At 56.4% G+C, this 18333-nt stretch overlaps 5 protein-coding genes across 5 annotated transcripts; 3 read left to right on the plus strand and 2 right to left on the minus strand.

Moving 5' to 3' along the window:
- Positions 1–408: 408 nt before the first annotated feature.
- On the plus strand, positions 409–3778 carry IE81DRAFT_346821 (hypothetical protein; the record flags this gene model as incomplete). The annotated part of the gene is made up of 4 exons (XM_025516082.1): positions 409–726; positions 847–957; positions 1052–1222; positions 1316–3778. The coding sequence occupies 4 exons, from the start codon at positions 409–411 to the stop codon at positions 3776–3778; spliced, it is 3063 nt and encodes a 1020-aa protein (XP_025370387.1).
- Positions 3779–3895: 117 nt separating this feature from the next.
- Positions 3896–6500, minus strand: IE81DRAFT_322727 (cystathionine gamma-synthase). Its single transcript, XM_025513730.1, has 9 exons — positions 6012–6500; positions 5894–5922; positions 5546–5807; positions 5352–5451; positions 5205–5281; positions 4737–5123; positions 4580–4633; positions 4424–4492; positions 3896–4310 (listed from the first exon to the last, which is right to left on the minus strand). The coding sequence occupies exons 1-9, from the start codon at positions 6273–6275 to the stop codon at positions 4146–4148; spliced, it is 1407 nt and encodes a 468-aa protein (XP_025370388.1). The 5' UTR covers positions 6276–6500; the 3' UTR covers positions 3896–4145.
- Positions 6501–6700: 200 nt separating this feature from the next.
- Positions 6701–8905, plus strand: IE81DRAFT_322728 (hypothetical protein). The gene is made up of 3 exons (XM_025513731.1): positions 6701–7494; positions 7612–8353; positions 8472–8905. The coding sequence occupies exons 1-3, from the start codon at positions 6810–6812 to the stop codon at positions 8818–8820; spliced, it is 1776 nt and encodes a 591-aa protein (XP_025370389.1). The 5' UTR covers positions 6701–6809; the 3' UTR covers positions 8821–8905.
- A 72-nt stretch (positions 8906–8977) lies between these two features.
- Positions 8978–11939, minus strand: IE81DRAFT_100713 (hypothetical protein). The gene is made up of 4 exons (XM_025510004.1): positions 11413–11939; positions 10770–11311; positions 10482–10670; positions 8978–10415 (listed from the first exon to the last, which is right to left on the minus strand). Exons 1-4 carry the CDS (start codon positions 11591–11593, stop codon positions 9135–9137), a joined length of 2193 nt encoding a protein of 730 aa, XP_025370390.1. The 5' UTR covers positions 11594–11939; the 3' UTR covers positions 8978–9134.
- A 3057-nt stretch (positions 11940–14996) lies between these two features.
- On the plus strand, positions 14997–18128 carry IE81DRAFT_100752 (hypothetical protein). The gene is made up of 2 exons (XM_025510005.1): positions 14997–16313; positions 16428–18128. The coding sequence occupies exons 1-2, from the start codon at positions 15345–15347 to the stop codon at positions 17955–17957; spliced, it is 2499 nt and encodes an 832-aa protein (XP_025370391.1). The 5' UTR covers positions 14997–15344; the 3' UTR covers positions 17958–18128.
- The last annotated feature ends 205 nt before the right edge of the window (positions 18129–18333 follow it).

The following is an 18333-nucleotide window of genomic DNA, read 5'->3' on the forward strand; positions in this document are numbered from 1 at the left end:
GGCCAGCACAAACGCACGCGCGATCGCGTTTAGCGTAACAGCAGCATCGCCGCCGCCGCTTTCGCGGAGGTGGAGCAACTCACGCCTTTGGCACGGCAACAGAGAGCACAGCGCACAGCATCATGCGAAGAAGGTCCGGTCCTTTGCTCAAGGAAGGCACCGTCGAGTTCAGACGCGAACAGCTACATTCGAGAAGTGCGCTGTCTTCTCCACAAGCACAGCGCTCCCTTTCTCTGCGGCACGAATCGACAGACAATCAACACGTTTATCGGTCTATATTTGAAGCGTCGCGGACACCTCAGCAAGGCGATACGCGGGGCTCTGCAGAGTACCCGAGCAGAAATCAGTGCGGAGACGCGCCTCGTCTCCTCTGCCTTGCCGCTCCTTCGCCGCTTCCTCTCCGCTACGATGGCAGCGTATCCCGCGGACGATGCTTTGGGTATCGGAGAGGGCAGATCCAGCGCTGAGATCTGGGGAGGGGAAAGGTCGCAGGTGATCGAAAGCGCTGTAACAGATACGGCAGAGGAAGTGGAACAGACACCAACAGCTTCGACTTCGATGCAGACGCTCAGACCGGCTACTCCTACAACGGCGAGGGCTGTGCAGCTGTCCCCTACCGCAGAGACGAAGCTCACTCTGCCAGAAGCAGTGCATGCCGCAATTGGAGCCGACTCGGAGGGGAGTGCATCTTTACCAGTCGTGCTAGGTATCGCAGTGGTCGACTTCGTGAGTGGTGTTGCGCGCGAGCATACAGCCAGCTCAGATGTCTTGTGCTGGGCTTTTCTGATCTCTGTGAGCATCGCCAAAGCCTTGTGATCCGCTCACATTTGTAGCCCTCCTTTGCAGAATCATCTGGTTGGTCCGCAGATCGAGTATGCGCATCCGCCCGAGATTGCGCAAGACGAAGACATTTCCAACTCGCTACCCTTCCTCGCTCTTCCGGATGGCTCGCACTTGGTGAGTCATGATGATCAGTCATGCGATCTGTGCAGCAATCATGGCATCAATGCTTATCGTCGGCTCTGCAATACCTTCCTCTATCTCCACACAGTCAGACGAGGATTTCTGCTACTTCCATCTTCTGTCTCGGCGCATCTTACCAGAAAGCACCATATTCGGCATTTCTTGCAATAGGCAAATAGCCAGCGATAAGCTAGCTGTGAAAGGGAAAGAAGTGACACGCGGAACGGTTCAAAAGGCGGTCGTGGTCTTGGCGCGAGAGGTGAGCATGGATCCCGATAGCGCATGTGCGCAGAGGGCGACGTCGTCTTGCCAAATGTTGCTTGCACGGTGCTGACGTGTGCGATTTACTCAGCCCGTGTTCGGCCCTATAAGGGAAAAGCTCGGAGTGGTGACGCGCGCCTTCTTTGCCCAAGGCGATCTGCAAGACACGCACATCCTGGTAGACTTTCACGCCACGCTCGAGAGCGGTCTGAGCGTAGCCAGAGGAGCACCAATGAATAGAAGACGACCGAGTGGGTCCGTCGATGGGCATTCTACTGCGGACAGTGTTCCAGCTAGCGGTACAGTCACACCGGATCCCGCCCAAGCCGCATTGGATCACGCAGCAGAGGTGGAGAAGGAGGCGGTGATGTACATGGGCACATCACTGAGAGAGCTGGTCTTCAAGTGGCGCTTCAAGACTTTGATGTTGCTCAAGCTGCTCCTCTTGCAGCGCAAAGTCATGTTCTTTGGATATCCGGTCGAGAGGCTATGCACCTATCAATACTCTCTCGTCTCAATGGTGCCTGGCCTTCTTCTCGCGCTCGACGATGCAGGCTCACCGGACATGAGAACTCACAGCGGGCCGCGTCCCAAAGCGGAAAGTTTGCGAACCTCTGACCGCAAAAGCTTGCTGAGATTCATGGGCCTGCCGCTTACGCTCTTCGGATCGGGCGCATTCTTTCAACCTTATCTGCCGCTGCAGCAACTGGACATGGCCAGCAAAGCGAGCAGCTTTTTGGTGGGCACCACCAACAGCATCTTCCGCCAGCAGAAAGAGTGCAGAATTGATGTCATTGTCGACCTGGAGCAGTCTAATCTGGAGTTCTTGGATCCAAAGTTGCAACAGATTGTCAATCTCACCGCCGCCGACAGGAAATGGATGGACGAGCTCGTGCATGTCGTGACGGAGAGCTGGAATCCAGCAGACCCCAGCAGGCCTATCACGATGCAGTACGTCGGCAGCGACGACTACCTCCGAGCTAAATTCGAGGACTACATCTGTTCGATGTTATCCACAGTCAAATACACCGACTTTCTTGTCAAGGGCGAGAAGCAAGGTGTCTCCATTTCAGCTCCGGATGCTGCGGTCGTAGCTTCCTTCGGAACAGACTTCATCAGTGGATTCAAGCAGACTAGCGCATATGCACTGTGGGATGCAGCCACCGATCCAATGATATTTGACCTGTTCGAGCACAAACATCCATGCGAAGGCAAAGTATCGGCATTGGAAGATGTCGGCCTGAGGGTGCAAGCTGGTCTGCACGATCTACATTTGGAGGAACAGTTGGCTCCTACGAGGGAAGCGATAGGCAATGCTTTGCAGTCAGGGGGCGCTACTGCATGGAGAATCGCAAACAAGTTCGGAAACGACCTGGCCAAATTCAGGAGAGAGCAAATGGCCAAGGCAGAAGCGGCTGCTGCCGCAAAAGCCGCTGGTAGCCCGAGCGCCACCTCCACTTCTCGGACCAGCGCTGAGACCGCACGCACCGACGACGGCAAGCATCAGAGCGTCGACTGGTCCAAGTCTGGTGAGACGACGTCTACTGCAGCGGCAAGTGCACCCCCGACCAGTCCTCGATCTCAAGAGATTCAGGCCCAGGCTGCAGCAGCTGCAGCTTCGGCAGGCGAGACTGTACGGGCGGCATGGGGATCATTTGGATCATTTCTCTCATCTAGACAAAAAGCTTGGAGTGCGGCGTCTCCCTCTGACGGGCCTGCTCCCACCGCAAACAAGTCGGAAGTCCCGCGAAGCGGCGCCGCACCCTCTTCAGGATCGACGTATCCGCCCACGAGCGCCGCGGCCTTGGCGGAGGTATCAAGAGACTCGACCGCGAGAGACTCGGCGACTTCTTTGAGGTCTTCGTCGAGCAAAAGAGACTCGGTTGCCGAGCTGGCTGCAGCACCCACTCTCAGATCAGGACCCATGGCTCGTCGGATAGCTTCCAATCTAGCCGAGTCCACTTCAGGCTCTTCGACGCCTAGCTCTTCGTCGCCTCAAGGAATTGATGCGTCGCGCAGGAACTCTTCGGCTGTTGGCTCTTCACTAGTGGGGGGCAGTGTGATACCCATCGGCTCCAGCTCACGACCCGCTTCAGCTTCTTTTGCGAGCCCAAGCGCCCATAGCACTTCCGCGTCGGTTGTTGGAGGCGCACCAGGCGGCAGAGCCTCTCTGTTGAATATGCACCCTAGCTCGCCAGCCGCGAGGAGAGATGCGGCACGAGCCGCTGCTGCCGCTTCGTCCGACACATCATCCATCACCTCTAGTCCGCTCGCCGCGAGTAGTACTGCAGCAAGTCGAACGAATACACCTAGAAGCTACGTCAAGTCGAGCGGTACTGGGACTGGGTACATCACACCTCCCATCACGAGCAACAAGGAGGAACCAAGGGCAGACAGTCTGAGTGGCGATGGACAGCATTCGACGCGACCCTCTTCAGTCGAAGAGGCAAGGATGCCGGCAGAGACCTTCACGACGCAAGAGCAAAAAGCGGACGATGCTGCAGCAGATTCTCATGAGGGCTCCAAGTTGCCCAGTCTGACAGACCAAGAATGAGCGCGCAGCTAGTCGGCAATTTTGGAGGCCCCTCCACCTTTCCCCACCTCAACCTTCGTCTTACCCTGTATTCATTGCCCATGTTTAGTGCATTGCGCGTCACTAATCTCGATGGTCTACGCCAAGTGACATCAGGACTGACCATACCGCTCGAGCTGACTACCCGGCCTGACGCCCCGCTCCGGCCGAGTCAGTCCGATGCAGACATGTCATCGCGATCTAGGGAAGTGAGAGACGATCTATTCGAGGAGTGTCGGAGGTCCGAATGCGTGACCATGCTGCGACGTGCTGGTTCCGGTAGCCAGAGATGCCCTCCCAGACCAATCTACGACCAAATCTTCGATGTTTTCCCTGGCGAATCTCCACCTCAAGGGTCTCTCACAGCCATGCTGAGCTCACCAACATCTGCCCTGGCTTCTTTCTTGGCATCTCCCAACCTCTCTCCGCGCGACAGAGCGAGCAAAGAGTCTCTGACGTCCTCGATGAGATCATTGATATCTTCCAGTCCTACCGAGATGCGAACAAGACCCGGCTGAGGTGGATAGGAGCCGAGAGGAACAGAACCAAAGAAAGGGGAATGATGGAGCGCTCAGCGTTGCAGACGAAGAGGCGTCAAAGATTCAGACGCGAGCAGGACAAACGCACCTCTTCCGTGGATTCGGCAGCTTTGCGCCACTCCATCAAAGACTCGACACCTCCTAGCGAAGTGGCGGGCTAGGTACGGGTCACGAATTGAAGTGTGAGCTGGTCCGGCTCCACAGCGCCGCCGTACTACGGTACTACGCTCGAAGGCGCACTCACGATGAAGTATTGAGTGGCGTGCGGCAAGTAGCGTGCGTACTTTTCTTCCGAGAGCTACAAATCGAAGTGACCGCAAGTCCGAATCACGAATGCGGTGACGTCTTGTCAGCTCTCGCTTTAGCGAGTCAATAGTATGCAATGATGCGAGTGAACGTACCCGGATGCTGAAGCAAGGATTCCAGCCTCCGCTCATTTGCTCTTTCGGGTCAAAGTTCTGTCCACCTTCCACCTTCCTTCCGAGCTCATCCTTGTCTTGTCTAGGCTGCAGCGATCCATGCCAAACGCGCCTCACAATGCCGCTCTCCCTGATCTCCTTGTCCGCTTGCAAGCCTTCGGAGGTTTGTGCAGCCTCGGCGCTGGACGAGAGGATGACGTGAGAAGCGTTGTGAGAAGGCGATACGAGGGTTGTGAGGTACCGCACGAGCTCGGTAGCGGTCGAAGATTGTTGAGCAACGCGAACTTTGAGCGTGCGAAGGGAACGAAGTAGCAGCCAGCTCTCCAGAGAGCCGGGCGGTACGCCAACATATGTGCGGTCGTGCCAGAGCTGAAGGGCGAGGTGTGAGAAAAGAGGGGGATGCTCTATCAGAAGAAGTTCATAGACGGGCTGCTCGAGAAGTTTCCTCACCGCCAGCCACTCTTGTTTGCTCTTCACGCTGAGCACACCCGCCAACACGTCACTATGACCTCCAAGGTACTTGGTCGCTGATCAGAGGCATCACATATCAGCGTCCAGCAACTGCCCCGGGCAAGAATCAACACGAAGCGCGCTCACCCGAATGAAGGACCATGTCTGCACCTTGCTTGAACGGATCCTGCAGCCCAGGAGGTCCAAAAGTGGAGTCTACAATCATGTGTCCTCCAGCAGCATGAGTCTGCCCAGCGCAAATGACAGCAAACATTTAGCATACGTCGCCTCGAGCATTGCGAGCCCTTACATGCACCTCGCCATGGGCACACAAGGCTCACCTTATCAGCATAGTGTTTCAGATCCCGACTCTCTCCAGTTGGGTTGAGCGGGCTCTCAACCCAGACGAGCAGCCCACCACTCCAAGGCCTCTTCTCGTCCTTGCTCCTTTCAGCTTGAGGATAAACATCGTCCAAGTCTATAATCTTGACATCGTGGGAGCGCAGGTAGACTTCCGTAGAGACGTGCACGCCAAAGTAGCCACCTCGACGGGCAATTACGCGAGGAGCATAATGGAGGACTGATGCGTAGGCAGCTGAGAGACTATCGAACGGAAGCGTGCGCATTTCGTGAGCATAAAGCCTCAAAAGGGAAGCAGAACGCTATTCATTGAGTTGTGACACACTCACCCGGACGCGTAAGTCAGCGCGTTGCCATTCTGCAAGACGAGAGCAGCACGACAAAGCGAGCATGAGCGAGGTACCACATGGTCGGTGATGATATGAAGCGCAGGCGGTCGAGACTCACCGTGATCGCACTGAGCACCTTCTCCACTCTAGTCCTGGTCTCATCCGTGTACCTCGAGTAAATGTGGAGCGGAGGATCTTGAAGATCGGCTTTTCCCTCTTCAAAGTCTTGCTCTGCATTGGCCAAGGCGGACTGAGGATGAGGCGTGCGGTAGGTCGAGCTGCTGGTGAGTGGAGGAGCTACGCTGTGGTTTGGATGGGTAGAGTGAGGTAGGTCGTCGGTGTGGAGGGACAGGGTGGACAGCCGGGCGTTGGGGAGAGGCATCTTGATTGGCTGCGAGGTGAGGCGCTGGCTTGGTGTGGAGAGAATCTACACCTGGACAGAGGCGTGCAGGATGAACCCAATCGAGTGGAGGATTCCGACAGGACGTGGTGCTCAGGACGTTGGGTCACGGACAACTGAGATGAAGAGTGTGAGTGCGAGTGTGAGTGGGGAAGGGTGCATATATGAAGCAAGGCAGCCGAGGGCAGTCAAGAGTGTAGTGTACTGTAGATGCTATGGCGTGACTCGACGTGGAGCGTGCACGGACGTGAATTCACGAATTTGCAGAAATCCAAATTATCACGACTAAGCAGCTGCTGCACGCTCACTCGCGCGAGAGGATTTTGCCCGCCAAAGAGAATCATTCTGATTTTTGAGGTTCATCTCGACGGCATGACATGCATGTATGCGCTCCTCCTACAGCGACATCCCTCCCTTGTGCCTCTTCGTGATGCCACATTTGGCCACAATTTGAATTTGACCAGCGCTACACTTGAAGTTCAGCCCGATCGCGCTTGCCAATCCCGCTGTGCAAAGATGCCGCGCGGTCGTCATCGACAGAGCAAGCCTCATCCAAGCGCTGCTGCTCCTTCCACCTCCGCATCTGGAGTCGGCACCAGCGGTCCTTCGAGAGTCGCCGGTGGAGCAGGCAACCCTAGTGCGGGCGTATCAGGCAAAGCTCGGTCCTCATTCAAGAATCAGGTCTACTCCCAAGCTTTGCCTGTACATGTATCTCCGCACGATGAGAATGGGAAGCGGGCAGGACGCACAAGACCGCATGAGAGTGAGGGATGGTGGGAATACATTGCGGCTTTGGTTGGGGCGAAGAGCGATAAAGGCAAGGGTCGAGCTAGTCAGCATGAACCACCGACTGCCGAGGACCCGCAGAGGAGCGGAGCGAGCAAGGTGAAAGGAACTTGGGACCCGCTCACTCGGTCAGTCTGGATCCACGTCACTCCCACCGCGCCCATCGCGCCTCTCTTGGACCTGCATTCTTTCCAGGACTCGAGCGCGGCCGATCCCTCGAGCGCAAGAACAAGACCTCACAGAGATTCCCAAGGGAGAATAATCACAGGCAGAAAAGCTCAGACGTATGCTTCGAGGAAATTGTGGGAGCGGGGCTTCTTTGGCAAGGGAACGCTAAGCAGAAGCGAGCCTACTTGGAGGGATCGAAAGGTGGGAGAGGTCAGGGTAGAGAGGGAGCGAGCGCGCGGCAAATTTGGTGAGAGTGTGCTTCTGGTCGCGTATTCAGAAAGGGCCCGGTGTTCCGCGCGGACTCTGAGCATCTTGCGTCGCTTTACTCAAATGCCGTCCCCTCCTGGGCCTGCTCATCCTGTAGTCAGCACGCCGGAGGAATTGACAGCTCAACGTCGACGAGAGCGCAAAGCAGCCAAGATCGCCCGTGCTCGTTTGGCAGTTCGAGCAGGCACACAGCTGCCAGACGGCATCGTGGCGCTAGGAGGCGAGCTCAATTCGGAAGATGAGAGGGTGCTAGAACGCATCGCTGAGAGGGAACTGGATCGAGAAGACGTCGAGGGTCCACAAGATGAGTTGGAAGCGGAAGAAGAGTATGGGAAGCATATTCCTGGACTTATCTACTTGAGACCCAAGGACGAAGAAGACCGGTCAGAGCAGCGAGATGCACCAAGCAACGGCGAAGGAAGCCAAGCATTGCACACAGGCGAGCATGTGGAGGAGCATGGAGAGGAAGAATGGATAGAAGTGCAAGATATGGAGGTCCTTCAATTGAACGTGTACGAGGTCTTCTTTCTGGCAGGAATGCTCGACGTGATTGAAGTGTCGGACGAGCGAGGTGGCACGCTTGCCATTTTTGATCTATACGCCCTGCTCTGCAGCACGACTCTGAAGCCTGTACACCTGCCGCTCGCGCAACTTGAGATGCCAAGCATTCAAGATTTGGAGAACACGGCTCACCTGTGGGCAAGACCGGACAACCCCTTCTTGGTGCAGTATGTTGCTTATCACCATTTCAGATCTTTGGGATGGGTAGTGAAGAGCGGAATCAAATTCTGTGTCGACTTTTTGCTGTACAAGAAGGGACCTGTCTTCAGCCATGCCGAGTGAGTCACAAGTTCGGAAGAGAACAATGTGCTGCGCTTGGCGCAGTCTGGCATAGACACGGATGGAAGAGCAGCGCAGCTGATTTGTCTCGCTTTTCACCGTCGCCGCCCTCAACAGATTTGCGATTCTCGTCATCCCATCTTACGTGGACTCGGCCGACTCGCAAGGAATCAAAACGGATGAGTTTACCACTTTTGACGGTTCCTCTGCTCCTTCTACTCCATTCATCCCGCATACAACATCCGGCGAGAAGTCCTGGGTGTGGTTCAGCACGATGAACCGGGTTCAGACTCAAGTGCTCAAGACGCTAGTGCTAGCTTACGTCACGGTACCCAGGCGCTGCGACGTTGACCCGCAAGATCTCAGAGATCCACAACGCTTCGTGCAGAGGTTGAAAGCGGGCGATCTGTACTCTGTCAGAGAGATCGCTATTAGACGTTGGGTGCCGGCTAGGATGAGAGCGTAGCGCTTTACAATCACTGCTCAATGCGATGCAGATATGATGTCAATCTTGATGGATGCTTGGTCATGCGTGAAGAAGTCAGGACATCAGGCTGCAGAGGTTCGCAATTCGCGCCTGATTAGAGTTAGGTGCAAACATGCCACCATGAACCGGGTGAAAGCATGACGCATTGCAAAGAGGCTCGAGGAGGCAACGGCAAGTGATGCAGGGCCGAAAAGTTTAGAACGAGGGATGGTCATCGATGTGCACAGAGCGCGGACGTTGTCAAGAATGTACTATGACGGAGTGCTTCGTCCCTCTCTTCGGCATGCTCAATCCTATCCCTGCACTTGTGTCTGGACCTGAACGCGAGCCTGTGCCCTTGATCGACCACTTGAGCTCGAGTGGGGCGGGGAGGCACTCAGACTGGCGTGACAAGCTGGACACTTGGCCTGAGCTGTGAGATGTCTGACGAGACAGACGCTATGCAGCGCATGCCCACAATCTAGCACGCAAGCGATCTCATCCAAGTCCACTTCCGAGTCGAGGCGTGTCTGCGAATGATTCAGAGTAGGATCGGCTCCCTCTTCTGTCTTGCCATGGCTGAGGCAGGAGGATGCGTACGTAGGCAGGACAGACTCAAAGCAGACGCTGCAGGTTTGATCTAGCACCTCTTCCTCCGACTTGTTGCTCCAGGCCCACTTTGCCGTTTCTTTGGCAGCTTGATTTCTCTTCCTCGTCGCTCGTTCCCTAAGCGACTTGATAGTCTCCCTGTTGGTCTTCTGCTCTTCGTGTTGCGCAGACTCGCGTTCCGCCTTCTGCGCAGCGTTCTCGGCGTTCCGCGCAGAGGTTTGAGCGGCGGCGACGACTGCTTTCGCCCTTGCCATACATTTCCTGGCTCCCCACCTCCTCCGCACAAATTCCAAACACTCGGCAGCAGATCTAGCGCCGGACCACGCGTCCACGAGTCTACCGAGCTCGGATCGGAGAGCTAGAAGGGCTAAGAGAGGCGCTAGACTGGCCGGCGAAAGCGTGGGCAAGGATAGGACCAGGACGGCATAGATCAGAGCGCCGGTGAATCGATCCCAGAGAGAGATGAATGTATCTCCTACCCATGCCGTGGACACAAGCACCTTTTGATGCGAAAGCCGCAATGCTTTCGAGCGTGCTGTGGGCCCAAGAGAGGCCGTCGTGTCGCTCGTTGCCTGCGACGCCCTAGGGCTCGACGATTCAGAGGTCATCGATCGGTTGTGCGTTGACGACGCACCAGGCTGATCTGGCAAGGCGCCGGCGGCGACAGCAGTGCTGACACCCGATGCCGCAGGGATGGTTGGTAGAGCAACTGGTGGCGGCTGCTGCACAAAGCGCGGCGAAGAAGCTTGGGCAACATATCGGCCTCCAGCAGGGCGACCCCTTCCTCGTCTTCCGGTCCTCGTCGTGTTGCGGCCTGCCAAGATGTCAATGATTCCAGGGGGCAAGAACGGTAGGACGAATTCTAGTAACGCGGGTGAATGCGATGGCGAAGGAAGATGAATAGTGCGGGGAATGTTGAAAGGCAAAAGCTGAGGCGGCGGAACTTTGAGCAAAGGAAGACCAAGCGAAAGAAGCGCTGCGAGAGCCTGAGAAGCGAGCGGTCGAAGTTCTCAGCGACGACAGTGGAGTCTGTGCTCTTAACAGATGCTCACCTCCAAACAGACGAATATACGCAGCGGTAACAGAGATGCGGCCTCTGCGTCTGGCCAGCCAGTCCATTGTGCGCTCAATGTCTCAAGCAGCCCGCTGAACCATGGAGAGGCCACGAGCAGTAGACTGACGCCGATCGCTGCCAAAGCCGCGGATGAGAATCTGGAGCGTCTCGAAAAGGTAGACGAGCCCTGCAGTGTCGAAGCGGCGATTGAAGGCCATCAGCGTGCGAGTCTTCGAGTAATGCAGTCATTTGCATTCGAGGCAGTGCTCTCTACTCTCCCACTCACAGTCGCAATCGAATCCTCGACACACATGCCAGCTAATCTGAGTGCCCAGATAAGGTGCAGAGGCAATAAAGCTGGCAATACCTGAGCGTGAAGCAGAATCTCAAGACTGGGAACCGGTATTCTGAATGTGGAGCGTCCTGAACTGGACTTGGACGTAGAGGATGTGCGCGTCGAGGTATTCCTGTGGGCCAGTTTGGTCCGGAGTGACTTGTCGCCCGGTCTAGCACCTTCCTTGGACTCTGCATGCTTCTTTGAGCGTACATGCTTCGTGAGAGACCGAACTGGTCCATCGTTGCCCCTAACATCAGTGTCGTCGTTCAGGCGCTGCTGCTTGCTCTGTGTATGCAACCTCTGTGCCGAATTGGTAGCTGCGCTGTGCGCTGGCTGGGGTCGACTGGAGGCTCCACGGATGGCGCGCAGTGGGAGAGAGGAGTAGATGGATGACAGGAGACTTGCGGGTCCACTTGCGCTCGTTCGGTCGTGAATTTCCGGCACGCTGCTCGATGCCATTGCTGGTTGTGGAGCGACTACTGCAGCTTGCGCTATAAAAGAAGCGGATAAAGCACACTGGTCAGCGCGCGTAGGTGCTTGGACGTGCTAGCAACGCAGCCATGGCTGGCGAGATCGAGCAGCGGACACTCACGCTTAGCATTCAGCCCTGCATCTCGCGACAGATCCCCATCATTGCTAGCTGGGCCAGAGCTTGGCGAAGAAGCGAGGAAGAGAATCAAGATGCAGAGCGCTAACCGAGGTCTGTAGATGTCCTTTCTGAATGCATCCAACGTCGATGCTTGAATGCGAGGCAAGAGTCGGTACGCTGGCATGATGGGCCGGCTGTATGCTTTCGCTCGATGATGATTGCGATGTGGCAAGCTGCAGCTCACCCGTTCGTGTGCTGTGCAGGATCAAGGGTGCTGGGGACGCTGTGACGATCACGGGTCTACACCTTCGTGAAGCTCCGTTCTAAAGGGCGCCGATGCTCGCGCTGCGTGATCGGCTAGTATTGCACGTGAACCGCTCTATGGAGATATGCGACTCTTTGAAGACTGTCTTGAGTGCTTCAACGCAACTTGGCAATACTGCTTGCGAATCAGACGATGTCGACCTCTGCCAGACGTGTGAATCAACGAGAGGCGAATGAGGAGCTCGAGATGCAACCAGATAAGGGAAAGGCCCGGTGTTCGTGAAGCTCGGCTTGCCGTTCTGCGTGCTGCTTACCGCATGCAGCAGCCGCGGTCGCAGTGAATTCATGCGGGCGTTGTGGAGGATCGAGCGTCGGGTCACGTGTCTGAATTTGGCGCCCCACTCATCACGACTCGACTCGGCCATGCGCGCAAGCAGCGACGCTATCCGCGTGTGCCTGCCTGATCGAGCTGCGAGGGCAAAAACGCCCGCGCAAGGTTTGCAGCCGCGGACAAGCAGCAAGCGGCACCCCTCTGCATTCTGCCTAGCTCACACCTCTGCGCTTGCTGTCTTTGCTGTGATATGTGCCATGACAAGGCGTAGACATTATCGATTAATGGAAATGAAAATTGTTAAAGACAATTATGGAGCTTAAATCAAGAATCAAGAATGCATCGCTGAGACACGGATGCGATTCATCAACGCCGCCACGCGGAGAGGCTGCGTTCGCGCGCGTATACTCACTCAAGGGCGCCGCGCGCTCGCTTTGAAGCTTCGCAGCAGCTGCTGCTCAAAAACAGCAGCGGGCAGGATATAGCTGCGAGATGAGCTTTCGCAGCCCGTGTAAACATCTCCTGCTCCTTTCCTCAACACTGAAATTTAGCACATAGCCTGAACCTAACCAAAATCGTGACCACCAGTGAAACCTTGCAAGCGTCAAAAAAATGGTGCTCTGAGGCAACATCAATTAAAGCCTGCAAATCAGAATCAAATGTAAAGCGCAGCAAGCTAACAGCGCTGGATGGATGCCCATACACCCGCTCAGCATACCGAGACCCCGCGTCCTCGAGGTATGCTGCAAACTCTTGCTGAGCCTCTCACATCCACATCGAGTCATTCACGATGTCACAAGCTAATCATGTCATGCTATAGAATAATCATCCTGGCCACTCGCTCAGACGTACAGCCCTCAAGCTAGCTAGGTGTCTGTTCGCAGCACTCGGCGCGCTGCGCTCATCTCACACCTTACCTCTGTCTCCTTCACCCAGACATCCAGCACAGCAGTACTTCCTTTCGGCGAGCACAGCCTGCAAAGTCACTCATTCTCTTCATCCCATTCGATGCTTTCTCGGTCTCCTGGCTACAGCATTCGCCCTCCGTCATCCGCTTCACTGTCGTTGCGTAGCATGTCGCACCTTATGTATGCTGGACCATCGCTCTCTTGTCTTATATCGACAGTAGCATCTATCAGCTCTCACGATTCTTTCATCTCGACACCCTAAACGCAGCACATGACATCCAACACGCAGCTTACCGCTCCAACTCACTCGCTCTGCTTCTGGCGGATGCTGTCCAGCAACACTCTTCATACACTCTTCGCCATCCAGCATGGTGAAGTAGTCAGCGTCAGCGTCTACAGCATGCGCTGCATCAACACCCAGTGCTTCACTTACGACATTTGCGGTCTGCTCGCCTATTCCGGTCCACCTTGATGCAGTGCTGTCTGGTTGGTGAGTCCCTTTTTGCGACGCTTCGCTGGCAGCAACGTGTTGAGCTTTCTGGGGCTGAGCCCGTTATCTTCGTCAAATCGGTGCTACCCTTCATCGTCCCTCTCCAGTGTCCCTAGCCTCGGTCACTCTTAGGCCACCTTGAAGCATCTTGCTCTTCAACTCCTTTGGCGTCTGGCTAGTCCGCGTCACTCACTACGGGGCTCGTCACTGCACCTGGCTCCATCGCAGGCTTGCTGCTCGCAAAGGTGAGTAGTCTTCGCTTCTTCAGCGCCATGTAGTGATGAGTAGCAGCAGAGCAATCGCTGAGAGACTTCCGGCTCCCTTAACACTCCTCTTCTCTGCACAGGTCGGGTATGCATATCGGTCCACGGGGCCCGTAGCAGCAAATGTGGGCTGCTGTGCACCACCATCGGCAGGACTGCAAGGTGTTGGCCGATTGACAGCCCATGTGCTAAGCGCTTACCGGTCGAGCTGAAGATCCAGATGTCCACAGCCTCATTCACCGAGCTTTCGCCAGATAGCGACGCTTTTGAGTGGCGTCCTCGACATCTCCAAAGCCCAATGGGTGCCACCAACGCTTCCTCGCCCTGAAGCTCCGATGTTCAGCCATCTCTGCAGCGCTTTCCCACCTTTTCATCGGGAGCTCTTCCTGTCCCAACACAAGACAGCCGGTCGCTGAGTCTATTAGGAGAGAAGATTGTTAGCCACCATTGACTAGCATTTGCCCGAGTTGCTAGACTCCGCAAGCACAGATGACTGCACAGCAATGCAACACCCACTCAGCTACGCCAGCATTCCGCAACCTAGCCACATTCTGAACCTAGCATTGCCTTCAAGATCGCCAAAAGTCCATCACAGCCTTAGAACTCGCCAACAATCTTGCCTGCTAATCGGCAATGTGCAAACTTACGATCAGTCACCATTCAAGAAGAACCTAGCGCCTGCGTACGTACTCACGCGTGTGCATGTACAGCTCCAGCGCATCAAGAAGACTTCAGCAACCCTCGCCGCAAAGTCCGTCAACGTTGAGGCGCGCCGCTACTCTCCATACAATCCCGTCTTGCATCACCTGACCAACTCAGGTCTCTCAAGTGTTGGAGAACGTCGACGCAGGCCCGGAGAGGGCTCGGTTGTTGCAAGATTCAGTCAAAGATCGGACTCAGAATGCCCAGCGATAGGCTTGACTGGCATGCATCCTACAGGCCGGCGGCCAACCCGGCGTCGTGCAGCCCTGTCGTGCGCCTGAGGAGGTTTACACGCCGCGCAAGTCACACGAGCAGCACCGCACCGCGCCGCACTACTACACTCGAGACTGCCGCCTCGCCGCGTGCGATACTTCAAAACGTTCGCGCCACTCTTGACTGTGGATCAAGGCTGCTCACGTGCACCGTTCTCCTGCCCAGATTTCGACAATCAAGAATTTCACCCAAGCATTCGGTCGAATACTCCAACATAAGTTGAGGCGCGACATCCCGGCGGGACAGCACGATGTCACGAATGCGCCTTCAACGGTCGGACTGCATCGAGCACGAGTAGCTGATGCACGTGCACCTCCGCGTACACTGACTTTCCGCCTGCTGTTATCACTCCACCTCCGCGAGCACCTTCTCGCCCGCGCGTCTTCTATTCGAGGACGACATTTCAAATGCTCGCCTTACACCTCAAGTCTATTCGACCGTTGGGCCCGCCTCTGTGGCCCTGCACACCGCCTCCTGGTTCTACCAAGGCCTGCTATCATCTATCACGCGGCGCCGCTCGACCTCGTCGCTCACTGGTCATTCGCCTCATCAACCGTTCGGACTGAAAAGTCGTGGCCTCGGAGCATGCCAACGGTCAGTCAGGGCCTGCTATTCTCGCAAAGGAGCGTGCATTGCAGCGAGTTTGGGCTGAGAGCTGGCAAGCGTTCGCGCGACTCTATGGCCTCAGCGCACCGAGCGCACGGATGGATGGTTTGGCGGATGGATTTGCGCTCCAGCGAAACTTGCAAAACTTGCAACCTCTGAGCGCTTTGCTCTTCCTTCTCTTCCTCATGGTTAGTTACAAGTTTTCGCGCGCAAAGTCTTCACTTAGCATTTCAAAACTTTCGACAAACCAGCTCGACACGATGGTCTCCTTCGTTGTCGTCCTCCTCGCCGTCCTGGCACTCCTTCTGGCTCTTGAGCCTGTCTCTCCCGCGGTCATGGCGATCCTCTTCGGAGGCTTCGTCGTGTACGCTTTCGTCAACTCGGTCGCTGCTTCGGTCCCTTCGAGCACGACCGCTATCGACGCTTCGGTCGTTGCTGCCCATTCGAGCACGACCCCGGTTGTTGCTGCCCCTTCGAGCACGACCACGGTTGTTGCTGCCCCTTCGAGCACGACCCCGGTTCTTGCTGCGGCCATTTCGAGCAAACCGAAAGTCAACTTCAACATCAAAAGCTCCTTTTCTGGTCGCACTGCTCGCGGTGTTCTGCCAGCCTCTGGTCTTAAGTCTCGCGATGCGGCTCCGACTCGAAGTGGTTCGGTCGGTGGTGTCTTCGGTCCTGGTCTCGCTTCTTCGGCTCGTGCTAGTTCCGCCTCTCGCCCTACGACTCGCCCTCCAACTCGCACCTCGGTTTCTTCTGCGGATGCCTCGGCTCGTGATGGCAAGAGCGATGGCCATGTATACATGCCCTCGTATCTCGCATCGCTTCGTACCTCCGCCTCTGGTTCTCGCCTCCAAGTCCTTCACCTGGATGCATCCCTCTCGGCTCCTCGCGTTCTCAGCGCTCCTGGTCCCGATGGTCTCGACGCGGTCACCGGCACTTCCGATCTCGCTCCTGGTCTCTCTGGTACTGGATCGTCTGAATCGGTGACTTCGGTGCAAGCTCCTGTCTCGGAATCTCTTCCTCGAGGTGTTCGTGGTCTTGGGTTGTTGTTTGGACCTTTCTCTGAGGTGAGTACGATCCACGCGGCTCTATGCTCCACAGATTCGTATAGCTCACCTTCGTATCCACCCATCCACCCATCCATCCATCGCATCCATCCATCGCATCCATCCACTCCTTAGTCACGCGCTTCTGATCTTGGTCGCGCCTTCCGTTCTCTCGGACCTTGGACTGTTGGCCCTCTCGTCTCCAACGTTCCTGCCACCGGTTCTACTTCGACACCTGGCGCCCTTGCCGGTGTTGACTCCGACAGCGAGAACGAGGACGACGAGACTCCCCGCGCCTCGGTTCTTAACAAATTCGTCAATGTGCCTGCTTCCCCTCCTCTTGCGTCGGCATCCGCTTCGAAGTCGAGAAAACCTTCTGCTTCGCGTCCGCGTCCGCGTCCGCGCCCAGTCCTTCCTGCCTTCCCGACCGACTGGAACCTTCGTGCGCCGATTCGCGACTACAGCCTCTCCCGCCCTCGCACTCCCGAGCACAGCCTCCCTCGTCCTCCCGCCGGCTTCGTCTGTGGCGGTTTCCGTCACGTTGAGAGACCCGAGCTTTGCAAATCGTCGCCGCTTCCTCTTGCGACCCCTGCAACTCCTCCAGTCGATGGGCCAGCCAAGCTCGATCATTGTCACGATGCTCTCCCACCGAGCGAAACGAACTCTGTTTCCGTCGGAGGTAACGAGGTCAGCACCAAGGATGCTGAAAGGGTCATGTGTTCTAGCAGCTTGCAAACCGAGGATCTGCCTTCTCCTTCCGTTGATCAGGACGTTAGCAATGAGGAGAAGGAAGTATCTGACGACGTTAGCAATGAGGAGCAGGATGGCTCTAACAACGTCAGCATTGAGGAGCAGGAAGGATCTGACGATGCCGATCCGGACAGCTCCTTCGACGACGTTTTGGAATCGACTGCGACCGATGACACTTCGGAATCGGCCGCGACCGACGAGACGTCGATCGAGCTCCTGAACTCCCCGCCTGCGTCCGGTGCTCTCCTTGTGTCCGAGTCGCCCATCGCAGAGGATCTCAACGACCTTGTCATGCTGTTCGAGCGTATGTCGATTGACTCCGAGTCGCTGCTCACTGACGCGGCCGACCTGGTGGGTGCCGTTGAGGATGCTTCCCACGCGATTGGTTCTCTGGCCTCTACTGAGCCAACAGCAAACGACGATCTCGTCATGCTGCTCGAACGTATGTCGATTGACTCGGAGTCGCCTGCTTCGCCAACCTCCCGCGACGATCTCGAAGATGTCGTGCTCATGCTTGAGCGTTCGACCTTGCAGGACGCATCCTCACTGGACAACGCTCAGGAAGACTCGATGGAAGTGGACGAGCCCACGGCTTTCGAAGCGGTCGACAGCATCATGGACGTCGATTGTCCTGACTGCGTGATGCTGGAAACGGTCGACGTCGACATGGACATGACGCCTGCCAAAACCTCGAAGAGAATGAGCGACGACGTGCTCGCTGGTCCGTCCAAGCGTGCTCGTAGGCTCAAGCCTTCACTCGGCGGCAAGAGGCGCGTCTCCTCGGCCGCCAAGATGATCAGATCTGACCTTCGCCACTGGCGCGTGGTCAAGACCTTGCATGCGCACTTCGCTTCATGTGCGTGGCACTCAAAGATGAGCTGCCAGGCGCGCTTCGAGACGCATCTAGCCTGTTGATGATGGATCTCGACGTAGAGGTGACGGTCCACGAAGCTATTGGACATGGACGCTCCCTCCTCGCGCGACACGATCGCCCGCGTGCGAGCACCTCTATGCTCTTTCGAATCATTCGTAGTTGTGCAAGTCTCTGCACTCGTCTTCGTCACCGTTCTTGTCGACCTTTCTTTGGTCCGCGTCCTAGTCCCCACCATCCCCGCTCGCGATCTCTTCTCCGCTCTCATTCTCGAGAAGGTCTCCGCACCCGCCCCGTTCCGATCCCCCTTCGCGGCCCAGCTGGCCGCGCTCAAGTTCATGGCCTCGTTCCAGCCCAATCCTCGGGCTGCGTCTCAAGTCTCCGTCTCAAATCCTTCTCATAGTTCTCAAGCCCGGTGCA

Source organism: Ceraceosorus guamensis (genome assembly GCF_003144195.1).
Source record: "Ceraceosorus guamensis strain MCA 4658 unplaced genomic scaffold IE81scaffold_22, whole genome shotgun sequence".
NCBI classification, from domain to species: domain Eukaryota; kingdom Fungi; phylum Basidiomycota; class Exobasidiomycetes; order Ceraceosorales; family Ceraceosoraceae; genus Ceraceosorus; species Ceraceosorus guamensis.